The 16789-nt window shown below is 38.5% G+C and overlaps 1 protein-coding gene across 2 annotated transcripts in view; it reads right to left on the bottom strand.

Annotated features, from left to right (window-relative positions):
* The window catches only part of BCO2 (beta-carotene oxygenase 2), a 70371-nt gene extending 53913 nt beyond the window's left edge, over positions 1 to 16458 (bottom strand). For both annotated transcript variants that reach the window (XM_075191112.1, XM_075191113.1), the window contains exon 1: positions 16266 to 16458. In XM_075191112.1, coding sequence (XP_075047213.1) covers positions 16266 to 16410 — 145 coding nt within the window. In that variant the 5' untranslated portion in view covers positions 16411 to 16458. The remainder of the gene's footprint in view (positions 1 to 16265) is intronic.
* Positions 16459 to 16789: the final 331 nt, after the last annotated feature.

The following is a 16789-nucleotide window of genomic DNA, read 5'->3' as shown; positions in this document are numbered from 1 at the left end:
TAAAAGCACATTATCTAGAACCGCAATCATGATTTGTATACATTGAAGGTATACAAACTGTCCCATGTGTTCAGTGATGGTTTTCCAAAGCGCATGGCAAACCGACGCTTATTAGTAAAAAAAAAAAAAGACGTGGTTCTCACAGGCGAGATAGCTCAAAGTGCATGCTTGCCAAAACAGGGAGATAATAAAGAAATAATTATCCTCTCTTCCATTCTGTAAGACCCGAGCATCAGACCTGGCTTTCTAGGGAGGGTGGGCAAAAAATGATAGGGCCCCACAACTAGAGTACTGGTCCAATGCTGAGTACCACTGGGTGCCTTCTGGTGCCCCTGGCCATTGGGTACCAGGGTAATATTCTCAAAATATAGTGCAAGCACTTGTGACACAACAAGTGCCAGCTTGCTCTAACAGCCCATGAGTGTTCTTGCATGTTGGCGCTTGTAGAACCACAAGAAACGGCATGCACATGGGCATACAATCACAAGTATGGACTACAAGTGTTGCCCCTGTAGGAAATCAAATAAAAAGTAGTGCCTGTGTGCTAAATTAAATAAATAGTATTGTCGCCATTATAAAAAGTAATAGTTGTGTCCACAGTATAAAAAATAAATAGCAATGCCCCTGTTATAAAAATAAATAAATAGTAATGTCCCTGGTGTAAAAATAAATAAATATTAGTGGTGTCAATATGAAAATAAATAAATATTAGTGCGCCCATTATAAAATAATAACATAATATTGCCAACTTAAAAATTTAATTATTATTGCCCCCATAATTTATAATCAAATGTTAGCTTCCTAATAAATACTTCCTTTCTTGGTCCATTGCAATCCCATTGAAAATGGTACCCTTGGGAAATAAACAAAAAAACTATGTTCCCGAGGACCACCCAACGCGATATGAATTAAGCTCCGGTGAGCCTGGATAATTAATAGCTAGGCAGCCAAATATTAAACTTAATCCACCTTTCCTTATACCCAGTGTAATTATGTTCGCTAACACACAGTAAAAAATAAGAATACACATCTACATTATTGTTCTCATTACTTTTGCAATAAAAAACAGAACATACTGTTCTAGTACTGTAAAAGACTGTCAAAAATAAGTGTGCTATGACTGAACATAATTATTGTGAAATCACTGATCTGTTATAACTTGATATTTTCTTTTGTTTATATTGTGCAAAATATAAATAGTGGAAATCTCAGGCTAATTTGTTTCTTAGTGAATACGTATAATTATCAGTGCATTATTTTTACATTGAAAATCACTGCAATGGCAGCATTATGACATCAGTGTTAACATAGCATGAATGGAGTGTAGGTAGTATTCAGTGGATTACAACAACTAGTGGAATGACTTACTGTATTTAAGTTTCACTAAGAGAACTTATGCTTTTTTTAATTTAAATTAAAATAAGTTGAATTTATGAAAATTGACATTTCAATCTACCAACACCAGATTGACAGGACAATCACATCACTACTCTGTGCTGTTGTTATAGGCCAGGGGGTAAATGTGTTAATCTGCGTTTTGTCAAATTGCAGATTTTTCGTCAGTTTTGGCGGCCAAGTTTAAAAAGGCAATTTTATTAAAGCCAAAACTCGCCGGGTTTTTCCAATCATAGGAATAAAAGCTGTAAGTATTACCACTGGATTTTAAATTATATTTTTAAAATGTTTTTGTTTTTTTCCTAAACTTTTACATTCGTCCGGGACCACTGGGGTGGCAAAGGTGCCACTCTAAGGATCTCTGTTTTTTTCCAATACTCTGGTGCCCACAGCCCTAATGTAAGGGGGAAGATGCCAAGCTCTTTTCAGAATGGCTCTAGTAGTTTTTGTGAGGAGCAGTCTTATTCATTTTTTTGCAGGTTTGCCTCCACCCATGGAGACATGATGTAGACTAACCAGGCCGGTTTACATGGCATAAACATCAGAGAGATGCTTCCCTAGCACACTTAAATATAAGTGCAGTACACAGGTTGAATGACACAAGGAGAGTTATTTCAGGACAAATATTGGATGATAAATATAATTAGGTGCTAGATGCATGAAGGCTTACTGCTGAACATATCTAATATATATAAGCCTAGCGGCGTGTGTTAGTCTGTGTGTGAAAAAAAAAAAACAAGCTGCAGCGCCACCTGCTGGGTGAAGTTATACACTGACCTACTAAATTCTTAGCATTATCTAATATATATAAGCCTAGCGGCGTGTGTTAGTGTGTGTGGAAAAAACTATTTTCTCAGAAAGGGCTCATCCAATTGACCTGAAATTTGGTATGCTGACATTATTTGACAAAAAAATTATAATAGTGAAGTCAGTTAACTTCCATCATCCCCCCTTCCCCCCGTGGGAGGGGTAGTAAAGGCTAAATTTACCAGTTGAGAGCTCAAACTCTTGACCGTGTGGGTATTTATTTACCAGAGCCTGTGTTTGGTCATGGACAATTGTATGTCGCATTTTCACGAGTAGGGAGAAGCAGTGATGTGAAAGTGCAGGTTATGAATACTGCCCTTCAAGGAAGACTGATTGAGCACAGCGATAAGGTGTTTAGCAGAAACTTTGTGTATCGAGAGGTTTTAGAACAGTAAGACGATGGAGATTAAGGATGTGCTGATGAAGATGAAGGATGAGGTGATGGAGAAGAATGATGAGGTGGTGACATGTGGACAAAACCACGTTAAAAAAGGGCGTTTACGTCGGGAAGTAACGCTCTTCCCCTGAGGAGGCCTGGCCTAGCCCCAAATGCATGACAAGAACCTTTTTAACACCTTAAGTAGCTTGATTTGACTAGAATGCATGAGTATCATGCACGGGTTAACTTGTGTAGGATAAATAGGATAATAATGAAAAAACAGAATGTGCCAGATTTTTAAAGGTGAGAAACGGTTTATACATAAAAGGATGCAACACAATACAAAACATTGGGTATTCACAATAAGGAAATATAGCAATACACCAATCAGTAAAATTATGATATCTCCTTATTTATCTATATCCACCTAGTTCCACATGTCTCCAGAGTTATTGCACTGATGAGGATATTGAATATATCAATGAAAGACAGGACTGTTTTTTGAGGGGTGTTCCCAGTGCGAAACAGGAGAAGGAAACAGAAAGGGGATGAAGAGGTTTCTGTTCTTGTAACCAGTATTCAGATTAGTATAATGTTTTAAGTATAATTGCCCCGACCTATTGAACGTATTGAACAGATGGGGTAAACATTTCAGTAATCTAGGGCAGCTGATGTCTGCTAATTGTCAGGTCAGGTAGCCAAGCTCTAGGCAGTTTGCAATGCTTGTTCCTATGCTATTAATAAGTTCTAGTGGCTCAACATATACAGTAGAGATGTGCACACTGTGTTTTAATTTTGGTTCTAAAACCATCTTCATGTTTTGCTTTTGAATCTGGATTTAAATAAACATTGTCAGGTAAAATCAAGTGATTTTGATCTGTTTTTGTTTACATCTAGCCCTTGCTAGATGTAAACCCCTATACCTGGGAGGTGAATGCATCTGTTATTAACTGAATTTTAATGGTGTTTAAAGCATATAGATCAGTGTAGGACCTGCATATAATGAGGTGCCCTTGACGCTGGGATGCAGACTTAAATGTTTTGATCGAAATATGAACTAATACCTCATGTTTTCATTTTGCTAGATACACACAGATATGCAGTGTTAAGGAAAAGCGCTGACAACTACTGTCTTTTTGTTTTGTATACATATATGGGCATTTGTATTGCCACAAAGCTGGTACCATATGCATTATGGGATATATTGAGCGCAGACTTATTGCCATGCAGCTGGTACCATATATAATATGGAATATACTGAGCTCTGGCTTATTTTCATCTCTGTTTTTGTCTCAAAATATTGCCTTATGTTGTCATAGCAGCTGTCCATCAAGAGCACAGCCGACCTACACCCAAATTCATTCATTCATGGCATATTAAAGGCAAGCCACCCTGAAACGGTGGAGACATCACAATATAAGCAATATATGCTATACACCTTCTTTTCATGGAAGTAAATGTTGTGTTCTTGTCTAAATGTAAATTTTATAGTAAATAAAAAAGCAACAGAGACTTGTGTGTTGAAACCCCAAAAAATATGAATTATTCAAACAACAAACAAAACCACACGTGAACCAAAAAGAACAGCCCTTGATCGTGAGGTAGCATTTTGTCTGATCTGGCTTCTGGTTACCCGTGATGTGGAAGGTAACCGACTGGAAGATGCAGAGGTCATTGGCAAAGCAAAGAGTGGTGGTGTGAGAGAAGATGTAGGTGCAGAAGTGGCTGGGGGGGGTCGTCAGAATTGGTTGGGGGGTGGGCACAGGTGAAAAGTGCTGCAGAGTTGGGTTGGGTTTGAAAGGTGGCTTGTGTGGCAGAAGTAGTTTGGAAATAAGAGGATGCTTGGGGGTGGACAGAGAGGGGCTTTGGGGGAAAGAGGTGGCTTAGGGGTGGGCAGAGGGGGCTTGGGGGAAAGACGTGGCTTGGAGGGTAGTCATGGGTTGAAATTAAGAGGTTGGTAGTAAAAAATTGTGTTGATGCAAAAAGTGGTTTGGCCCAAAAGACTGCATTTGAGCTGGAGAGGGTAGTGGGGCAGCATTGAAAAATTGTGGATTATAAGCATGGTAAAATGGTGCTTGATGATGTGGCAGAGGGTCTTGCATGGGTAATTTTGGATGATGGACAGGAGTGAGGAATTGGGCTAATAAGGAAGGAGGCTGAAATGGTTGGCTAGAGGCCTAAATTGGCCCTACCTGTTCATGGTCAGAAATGATTCTAAAAAGGAATAAAAAGACAGTCAAAAGTTACAATACTTAAATGCCCTGTAATGTATCTCACATAGGGCATGGAACTCACCAAGAATATCCAAGCGTAAGTTATCCAAATAATCAAAAAATCTCTGGAGAAATACTCTGAAGTGAATACAAATCATATAATGCCAGGGCAGCAATAAATGTCTCTCCAGCTCTAATACAGGGTGTGCAGGTGCATTCTCCTGCGATTGTCTGTGTATGACTGGGTAGGTGTTGTCATGCCTGCTAATTGCCTGGATACAAATGATTATTGCAATTAATTGACAGGTGAGTCAGCCATCTTACATATGGTATTGAAGGAATCTGTCATTGAGCAATCAGTGCATAGGATGTTAAAACGTGTCATTCACTTGCAAACATGTGGTCTGCCACATTCTCTCATGCTGAGCTGCGAATCTTTATTGCAACAATGGATTGCGGCTTTTGACCCACAGCTCGGTATGTCACGAATGTGGACAAATTGCATGCGTGCAAGGCAGTCCGCAGGAACCTGCAGCTAAGATTTGGCTGTAAGTGCAGCATTGTGCAGCTCCAGCGGCATTGGAGTGCCTGAGTAAACACATCCTGAGCTCCTCGCAGATCTGAGGGCTGAGATTGATGGATGTAAGTACTCTATTAATAGAACAATGTGATGTATCTGTTTCTGTCAATATCATAGTGATGTACTTTGTGTATTTATTTGTCCAATGATGGTCCATGTGTGGTTTCAGATTGTCAAGCGCTGTCCCGAATTCTCCTTACTGTGTAAGGGCAGCCGCTTTCTCCTTTCAACCGAACAACAGGACGAGACTTCCACCAGGCCACGTTCGGGCCTCTGCTTTTGATGTCTATTTGGCGGTCAGGCTCCCAATTATGGTCATCAGGCCCCTATAAATAGAAGTCTCTGGCACTGCTTGGGTGCCAGAGTATTAGGTCTTACCTGTCCCCAGGGCACTTACCTGCTTCTGTTCGCTCACTCCAGATTCCTGCTTGAACGCTCCCTGTTATGACCTCCGCTAGTCTCACCTGACCTTTGGCTTCCAAAACATTCCTCTGTATTCTAATTTTGTACTCCGCTCCTGCCCGGCTTGACCCCGGATTATCTGACTATACTTTTACAATGTTTCTAGTGACTGACTTAGAGAACTACAACCTGCACATCCCACGTAGCGAAGTCCAAACATCCTTGCATGAGTCCCTGGCAAACACCAGGATGCGTGTTAGACTCTGTTCAATAGTGCCAACCACTGGTAAACAGTCTCCATCCATCATTTTCCTTGGCAAGTGTGACAGTATGGTCAAGGTGATGCCAGTGATCTCTTATTCTATTTGGCTCAACGAGTTGAGCAACAATAGACCAACCAAGCACAGTTACACAGTGTATCCAAGGTGTAGTCTCTTGATTGGATTCCCGTGAAGGACCCTGGCTACCCCTCAGGCTGTGTTAGTCACCACAGCCCCGCCATCTGTTCCTGCCATCGCAATCACAGCCGCTAGCTCCAGGGGGCTGCAAATCCCTACCCCAGAGAAGAATTATGGCCATCCCAAGAAATGGTGAGTTTGTTTGAACCAGTGTGCCATCCAGTTCGAACTGGCACCAAAGAAATTTCCTTGGCAAGTGTGACATGGATATTTCACACAACCTAACATTAACTGGATGTCTATGTATGTTTGAGACAGAGATAACATTTCTACTTAAACTAATGGGTCATATTTATTCCAAAAGAACACCTCCGCAGCTACAGCTGCAAGGAGGAACGCCAGGAGGAGGAGATCCATTAAATTGAGGGGAAGGAGGAGGAGGCCCCAGTTTTTTACAATTCCCCCTTCCTCTTTACTCCACCACCAAATCAACAGGCAGAGGAGAAGCCACTCAGTGCTTGTGGAAAAAGGTAAGTATCTGGATATTTGAATGTAGCATAATTGTTAAATTTTGATGGGCCAGCATAAAAAGTTGTCCACTTCCCTTCCAAAATGTGGTTTCCCCTGGACCTGGTCCAACTTTTCCATTCAAGAGGTGTCCGACAACATGGGTATAACAACTTTTGGAGGAAACCAAATACCCCCCTGCACACACACACACACACACACACACACACACACACACACACAATATATATATCTGCATGTGCCTCCAAAAAATCTAATTAATCTGACTACTACTGTGTTTAGCATAACATGAACCTTTGGCCAGATTTTCACTTAATGTACAACTTGTGAACTCTACTGAGCTTGCAAAATGTGTGAGCAAAGTACACCTATAGAGCTATGTTTGGTCAATGTAGTAAGAGTGCTATCATTTTAGATTTTAGAGCTGCTCCAGCCTTCAAGTACCCAAGCCCAAGTTAAATGATGTCAGGCTCCATTATCCCACCCCCACAATCAACTTCCGCCATCCCGCTATCTTACAGCAAATAAAATATATATATGTATATATATATATATAGCCAAAATATTTAAGCTTATAAGGCTCTAATAGTGATCAATTAGTGAAAAATATAAAAAACAAATACTTAAATCAGTATAGGCAGCTCCCAAATCTATTGACACCTGTCTGCGAGTGTCACAACTAGGGATCAAAATACAAAAAGACATAGTGTAATATGTTTAAAACAAGTGATGAATATTGTGAATCCAAGTAGTGCTCATACCAAATGGATAAATAAACACAGCTTATCTGATGGATGCAGCAGTGTGACCTCATGAAAAACCTCTAGATCATCTAAGGCTTCAGGGTCAAGTCTCTCAGATAACTAGAACTCGAAAGATAGCTACAATAGTATAACACCATTTAAAAACGTCTTGAGTGAGACCAGTATTCATATAACGATTTAATTTATACAGATAAAATTGATAAGCAATAAAGTGTAAGATATGCCCGTACATATAAATAAAATAAACACAGCTTATCTGTCCTCCTCCAGACCAACGTAATCTGAAAATCATGAGCGTGAGCACAATCCCGGCCGGCAATGGCAGCAACACTTCAGATGACGCCAGTCAGAGGAACACCAGAAAAAACCTGACGCATTTCGTCTTAATAAAGACTTTTTAAAGGGGTCATAGTCATTAGTACACATCCTCACTAGTATATATACTCAAGAGATATAAACCAAACCCAATCCTGTGTGGGTATATATATATATATATATATCTAATATATAAATGCTTAGTGGCGTCTGTCTGTGTGTGCAAAAAAAAAACAAGTTGCAGCGCCACCTGCTGGGCAGAGTTATACACTGACCTACTAAATTCTTAGTGTGTGTGGGGAAAAAAATTCAAAAAGGGCTGAAATTTGGTAGGGCTCAAACTCATTTTCGTGAGGTAATTTTACCTCATGAACACACATGTGTAGAGGCGTGGGTTAGTGTGTGTGTGGAAAAAACTATTTTCTCAGAAAGGGCTCATCCAATTGACCTGAAATTTGGTATACTGACATTTGACAAAAAAATTAGAATAGTCAAGTCAGTTAACTTCCATCATCCCCCCTTCCCCCCGTGGGAGGGGTAGTAAAGGCTAAATTTACGAGTTGAGGGGTCAAACTCATTTTCGTGAGGTAATTTTACCTCATGAACACACATTAAAAAGGCTGCTTGCGTCGGGAAGTAACGCTCTTCCCCTGAGGAGGCCTGGGCTAGGCCCAAATGCATGACAAGAACCTTTTTAAGACCTTAAGTAGCTTGATTTGACTAGAATGCATGAGTATCATGCACGGGTTAACTTGTATATATATATATACACATATATGTGTGTGTGTCTCCTGGACCAGGTGGCAGTGGGGAGGGAAGTGTGGTCACGGATCCCCATGTGTGGCTGCCTCCTTCTGTCGGAGCTATAGACAGCAATCACAGAGGACAGCACCTGTCCCATGTGACTCCTGTCTATAGCACTGATAGGAGGAAGCAGCCACACATGCAGAGCGGCAAGAGAGGCTGTCTGCATCGCTCATGCAGCAGATTTTACAAGGTAAGTGTGAGGGGGAGGGTATGTTAATATAGTGTGTGAGGGTGATTGGAGGGGGTTTCTTAATATAGTGTGCGAGGGAAGAAAGGGTATGTTAATATAGTGTGTGAATATGAATGAGTGTGCGTGTGCTTTTAATATATATAGCATGTGAGGGGGTTCTTAATATAATGTGTGAGGGATGGAAGGGGAGGGTCTTAATATAATGTGGGTGGGAGGTAGGCTATTAAATTAATGATGGTGTTTAGGTGAGGGCTGATTATTTAATGGGCGATATTTTATTTGTGGAGTGATGGTGGGGCAATTTAATTTATTGGTGTGGCCTATAAATTTAAGATAGGGTGGTTTGGGAGCTATTAATTGAATATAGAGCTGAGTTTGTGGAGGAGGGCTTGTGACAGGGTGGGCCGCCTATGGTACCTTGTCTGCTGCTGCTGGGAATCGGCTGGGCTTACTTTGCCACCGTTCCCTTTCGCTATGCCAAATGCACCCTCTTGCCGCAGTAGGAGGGGCTTACAAAGGCTACCACCACTGGACTCCTATGCCGGCATCCAGAATCAGGTTTCTTCTGGGTAACTGACGCTGCTAGACTACCTTGTTGCTGGTGTACCTGGGCTGGTACTCCTGACCTCTTACTATGGATCAGGGATGGTGTGGATGGATCCCCCTGGCCTATCACACTGACCAGGGCTGCAGGGTAGCAGGCAGAGCGATGGTACTGGAAAAGCTAGGTCCAACCTCAGAAACAGACGGAGAACAGATTAGATCTAGGGTCTAATCTGCAGGTCACAGGAATATAGCAATATTGAAGATGTTTTCCAGCAGGTCTTTGAAGCAAGATGTTTATTTGCTCTCACACTGGTTGAAGGAACCAGTTCTTTCTCAAGTCAGATGAACTCAGAAGAACAACTTTTCAATACAAGCCAGTGCTTTTTATACAGGTTGGACACAGGCTATTTTTAGAATCAGGATGTAATGTGTTTACACAAACATGGATCTACATACATTGCAAAGCTAACAATATTTACACTTATCTGTGATATCTTAAAGACCTTGCTGTGATATCCTGCATCTTATTTCAGAGGCAGGAGCCCTACTAGCTTGTCAAAAGGTCTAACCGACATGAATACTTTCTTCAGACAGTCGCAGTATATATATTCCCAAACAAAGGTAAAAACCCCAAACAAGTCATTTCCCCACATTACAATACACAAAAGACTTTGTAAACAAAGGCTCATTGTATCAGATATATACATCAGAAATAAGGCATTTTCTTTTATAAGGTTAAAAGAGAAAAAACTAATTTATACTCTGGTCTCAGAAATAACGATTTCCTATATGAAAATATACAAAATATCAAAAATAAGTGCATTGGCAATTATATAATTAAGCACCTTGCGCTATTTCCTTTAAATAAATTTATACCATAAGTTATTTATCAGTGATCCAGTCACAAGGCTATTTATTAAATCTATATGCTATTAATGTAATGTCAGGGCTGGTTGGAGGGAAATAGATCTATTTATTAAATGGGAATATCATTATTTTAATGTTGAGGCTGGAGGGAGGTCTAATTATTAAACGTGTGTACTATTGATTTAACACTGGGGCTGGTTGAAGTTTTCTAAATTTCATGTACCCATTTTTTTTTTCCAATTAAGACTCCCAACATTCCAGGATCCAGACAAGTGGCAACTGAGTTAAAGAAACCAACAGCCACAGGTAGAGAAAGCGACAAGAACAGTACACACATATACAGGTACACACACTGGGCACACATATTCCGGTACAGACACTGGGCATACATACACTTGGAACACATACTCTGGTGCAGACACTGGGCACACATACTCACTGGGCGCACACATATGCAGGGGCAAACACACTGGGCGCCCACATATACATGGGCAGACACATTGGGTACACACACATACAGGGGCAGACACACTAGGCGCACATACAGGGGCAGACACACTAGGTGCACATACAGGGGCAGACACACTAGGCGCACATACAGGGGCAGACACACTAGGCGCACATACAGGGGCAGACACACTGGGCGCACATACAGGGGCAGACACACTGGGCGCACATACAGGGGCAGACACACTGGGTGCGCAAACACATACAGGGGCAGACACACTGGGCACACATACATGGGCAGACACACTGGGCACACACACACATACAGGGGCAAACACACTGGGTGCATATACAGGGGCAGACACACCACCAGCTGAATTCTAAAGATTACAGAATTGGACACTTATTTCCCTTACTAAAATCAATATATATATAAAAATATAATCATATTGTATTGCTTAATTGATACAATATTAAACATAAACAGTCAATATTGTGTCCATCAGGTTGACTTCCACATCACTATGAACACAGCTTAATTTCCATAAATATTTGTACCATGTGCCACTTAAGCACATAAGTACAGACATCTGTTGCAAGTGAACAATAAAAACAGAATATATTGCATTTTCCAAAGAATATTTTGAATGTTGTTTTTTTTTGTTTAACACAAATCTCTTTATATTGGATATTACAAAGACCAGAATAGACAAGAATGTGTATAAACTCACCAGAGACTTAGAGATAGCAGAGATACTGACAATGTACCCCTATTTTATTGTTTGTTTATATTATTAGTCTGTCCTTGCATGTTATGTTATAAAATTAAATACAGATTTTAAGTGTTTCTCAATATGCTTAAAATAATTCACTAATATCTTGAATATGCATTTATATGACAATCAATCAGTTTGTCCTTTAGTTAATAGGTAAGAATGTTTATTTAGTCTGTCACAAAATGTAAAAAATTCAGTATATTTTCATGGAACATTGGAAATATAGATTAACTCATATAGACAGACAGAGCTTCGAATTAGTCGTATGAGTAATACACTGGTATTTCTGGCACTTGTTATGAACAATACACCTCACGACAATAAATATGCATGAACATTTGAAAGAAACAAATGTTTTTTTCAACATATGAACAGAGTCAAAAATGTCCCAAATTATGACAGAAAGAAATCAAAGTCTAAAAAATGTTTAGAAAATGCTAAACAATACTCAGCAATTAAATAATAATAATAATAATAATAATAATAATAATAATAATAATATTAATAATAATAATAATAAATTATTATTATTATTATTATTATTAATATTTATTTATAAGGCGCCACAAGGCATCCGCAGCGCCGTACAGAGACAAACAAAATTACAATACAATGGGAGAAAATAATAATAATAAATAATAATAATAATAATAAATCATACTAGTTTATTTGGGTTGTCAACAAATCTTTGCCATTGGTATTGAAGTGCAACGAGAGTAATTTTAAGACGAAAGTTTAACTACACGTTAAACTTACATCTTTTCTCTGTAGGATTATCACAGGTCATATTTCTTTGACTTGCTTTGAATTGTACTGTATAGAACCCTAAAACTATCCAAACATATCTGAGCATTGTAAATAACGACTATTTGTGGAGCTGCTCTTTTATAATATGAATGACATAATAGCGATATAGCTTATTTGTAAAATGCACAAGAACAAAACATGAACTATAATCTTTTTTACTCTGTTATCAACAAGAAAATATGTAAATCACGTACAAACTAATCAAGGTGTGGATTTGGGGTCAAACAAGTTTAACAAACTAAAATGAACAATTGCAAAACAACGGCGCTGAGGTTTCAAACATATACCATAAAATAAACAGTGGAAAATCTCACTATATAAATAGAGATGGCCATACATACATAATGATCTTAATAATGATCCACAAGTATCCTGATGAATGCTGATATTTAAATACGGTAAATATATGAACACACAGTATGAAAGTATAAAGTTCACTGTAGGATAGATAACAGCAGGACAGTAAAACTAAACCACACGAGTGGGAAAATAAACAATTGCACCACAATAGCTGCGTTGAAATTTCAAACATATACCATCAAACAAAACAAACAGTAGAAAATCTCGCTGTATATATAAAGATAATCATACATATATATATATCAGTGCAGGGAAATATAATAGTCTTAATAGTAGTCCATAAGTGTTCTAATAAATGCCGGAATATATATGCGGCAAATAAACACACAATGAAAATGTAGGGTTCACTGTGTAGTAATTAACAGCAGAATGGTTCTTTTATCCAAGTAAATATAAACCACACAAATGAATACTTGTAATCTCTTCACACAACAGCTCCTGAGGGAAATGCACTTATGAGATCGCCATAATAAAACAGCATGACATCTCCACGGCAGAAGTACTCAGTTTCCAGGAACACTTGCAAAACCCGAACTGCTAGTTTGTAACAGCGTCTCCTCTCCTATATCAGAGCCTCAGATGATCTGTATCTTCAATTGCACAAAAAGACAAATGTCTACTGGGACCACATCAGGCTGTGTATGTGATCACTATCTGACTATCAATATAGGTCTTATCAGGAGCTCTAGTCAAACATGCCGATCTTTCAGGTTTGTCTACAAATGTTTATGCACAGGTATGATCAAATCTGGCAGATTCTGAGACGTTAGTCAGGCCAAGCATCTGGAATGGCCAACTTAAAGCATCGATAGGGAAAACATTATGGGCCTGATTCATTAGCGGACGCAAACTGTTCACAACTTGTGCAGCGTATTTTAAGCAAAAATACCAAAGGTAATGAGCGAATCAACAGGCAACAGATCTCCAGATATGTACCAAGATGAATCTGGTCGTAAGTCACTTATGTAACGCAAAAAAATACCCAACGTGGAGATGCAAACAACTACGGATATTAGGCAGTAAGTTCATCATAGAATACGAACTGTATAGGACTTAAAGAAAAGTCTGTTTTCCGAAATAAATGTTGAGATGTGAAGAGTTTGTTAATAAAAAAAAAATCTGGCGAGTATTGTGCAGAACCGTTGTTACCTAATTATTAGGATTAACAATATATTTATTATTATTATTATTATTATTATTAAATCATCAGAGAACACAATAAATGTAACTTATACCGCTTTCATACTGCCGCCCCGGCAATATCCCGGGTTTTTCAAGCCGGGTTTTTGCCGGGGCTCGGAGCGTCCCAGCTCAGAAACACCATTCATACTGCACCTCGGACCCGGGAATTTCCCGGGTTGACCCCATTCATACTGCACAAGTCTGTGGCCTGGCAATTTGTGGGAGTCATCACCAGAGCAGTTTTCATTGGCTGAAAAATGGTGATATCATTGAAAGGTGACTCCTTCTCGAATCTTCCACGCGCTCCCACCGATGACATCATCCTCCAAAGACAGGCAGACAGCCAATCAGCTTGTTTTCTGTGCAACCCGGGTTGAAAAACCCAGGTTGCACCATTACTAAATGTAATACTAGCTTTCCCTCTTCACCCAAAGCTACCTGGTGCCCAACACCTATTTCACAAGTCACTCCCCATCTACGATTCCTCTCTGGTACATCTTGTGTGTAGCAAATTCCAAAGTCATGAGGTTCTATGTTTTCTTAACACCACCTCATCTGAGTTAACATTTCTACCTGGACAACTGTTTTACCACTGTTTGTCTATGTAATTCTCTATTTACTTTACCTCCTCCCTAAAGCAGTTTTTTTAAATGATATATATATATATATATATATATATATATATATATATATATATATATATATATTTATATTACACATACACCACATTTACTTGACAATTAAATATTACTATTTTTAACACACCCTAAACCTTATATAATGTGTTATTAAATAAGGATGGGAAAAAAAATCACAAAAGGTGCCCTGCACCTTCACAGACTACCACCTAGAACCACATCACCTCTGAACACTGCCACCTTACATGATGCCACTGTACCTGTGCAGAACCACCTCACCTTGTGTCACATCTGTGTCCACAGTACCCTCAGCTGGACTGCACCAAGACCTGTTTGAGCTCGCCCCGGCAAAAACCCGGGATTTTGGTACAGTATGAATGGGGTATTAAATGTAGTGCTGACAATTTTTGTTTTGAAATTTTTCTGTTTATTAAAGTTCTTTTTTTACAACTATCATAAAATGTCCTTAAAGAGAGTTTACTTTGCAGGTCAGATGATTTGCCATCATCTACCTGGGTTTTGGTTCTATTTGGATCACACTATCATGTTAGGTGACCAATAATGTGTATTTGTCTATTTGCCCTTTAAAAATATGTTTCAACTTGGGTCTGTGTTCTATTTAAATGTGTCTTGGGAACATTACAGGTCCCAGCATGGCTTGGCAGCCATGGAGTATGCTTCTGTTTTTTAGTAATACTCATACTTCATTAGTTATTGGTAGCCTGGCCATCCTGAGACCTGTAGTGCACCTGGGACAAATTACTTTCATATATGTCATGTACTTTCATCCCACTTTACAAATATGTATTATATCCAAAGAAAACATAAAACATAAGTCCAAACACACTTTTTTAAAAATAAAAAAAAGGTGGTGAATATATCCCCTCCCAAAAAAAGTTACAACAGACACAAGCAGCTTACCAAAATGAAGGTCATTAAAACAATTTAGAAATATATAAAACAGATAAGAGATACACAAGCAAGACACTGCAAAAATGACATGCTATAAAGCATGTAAAAAAGTATTTCACAGGCATATAACAACATTTTCAAATAGAGAAACATGGCTCCTAAAATATTCAAAATAGTTTAGACACCAAAAAAACAATTTGCTATTATATTAAGTAATAATTCTTACTTAAACCGCTGCTTTTTGTACTTATCTCCCGGTTCTGGGCATGTGCAGTGTGTTTTTGCATATGATCCACACAAAATCAGCAGATAAGTCCGCTAATGAATCAGGCCCACTGTCATTAATATTAAATGAAAAGGGTCTGTTTGTACTATTTATTTAACATAAGGCTTCTGTTATTTCTGTATATTCGGTAAAATAACATTTATTTCAACAAGTCATATGCCTGGAGTGTTGCTTTTTTTCAGAAAAGTTAATAAGCTCAAAACGATTCATGTTGTATGTATGTCACCAATATATTCCATATTCTAGGTATTTTGTTTTATATAACTGTATTCAATAGGCACTGATAATACAATATTATCAACGTTGTGTAATACATAAGCAGGAATCTGTATTATTGGTGTTGTAGGTTTTTTAAAACTGCAAAATTAATATATAATTGTCACTTTGGAAATAAGTATTCTTTTGTGATTACCTGATCCAATATAATACTGCCTATTCTCAAAGTAATAAGCAGGTGCGTTGTGCTTTATATAGGATAAAAATCATGCCATGAGCAGCAAGTTTGGAACCCCTCTTTATTAAAAAAAAAACTATTATTGAAATCCTTGCGAAATACTGTAGTAAAATGATACTGTATCTAAACAAAACAAACTGTACACATTTTTCTCAGTATATATGTTGCAATGCAACTGCAGCATCACTTAAAGCTTTAATAATTTATGTTACCTGGAATGTTGGAAAATGCAGACCAAATAAAATCCATTAATGATTTTGAGAATGTGTTGATTGTAGAGCGAGGATTTGAAGATTGTTGTTGAAACATATGGGATGCAGTGTACCGAAAGCCGATTGAATTATTGGACGGCAGCATCAGCAGAATCCTCTCTGTTGATAGCCTGAGGCTGACAAGCTCTGTGTTCTGAATAAGCTGCAGTGCACACAGGATAAAAGCCTGGTGTGGCAGTAACATGTGACCTCATTATCTTGTATTTGTAATGACAGGTCCTTTTGTATACAAATTTAACTGCTGAAAATCCAAACAACATACTGATGGGCTAATTGGTTGCTGATTAAAATGGACCATTGTGTGTGTTTGTTTGTTTGTTTGTAGATAATATAGACTGTAAGCTTAAAATGGGACAGAGATGGTAAGAATGATATTCTCTGTACCTTGCTGCATAATATGGTGATGCTATATAAACGATAATAAATAAATATTGCTATTGTAAATGGCAGCCTAAATAATATTT

Source organism: Mixophyes fleayi, chromosome 11, assembly GCF_038048845.1.
Source record: "Mixophyes fleayi isolate aMixFle1 chromosome 11, aMixFle1.hap1, whole genome shotgun sequence".
Classification (NCBI taxonomy): Eukaryota; Metazoa; Chordata; class Amphibia; order Anura; family Limnodynastidae; genus Mixophyes; species Mixophyes fleayi.
The sequence above is the reverse complement of the archived record's forward strand: the minus strand, read 5'-3'. Positions and strand labels throughout refer to the sequence as shown.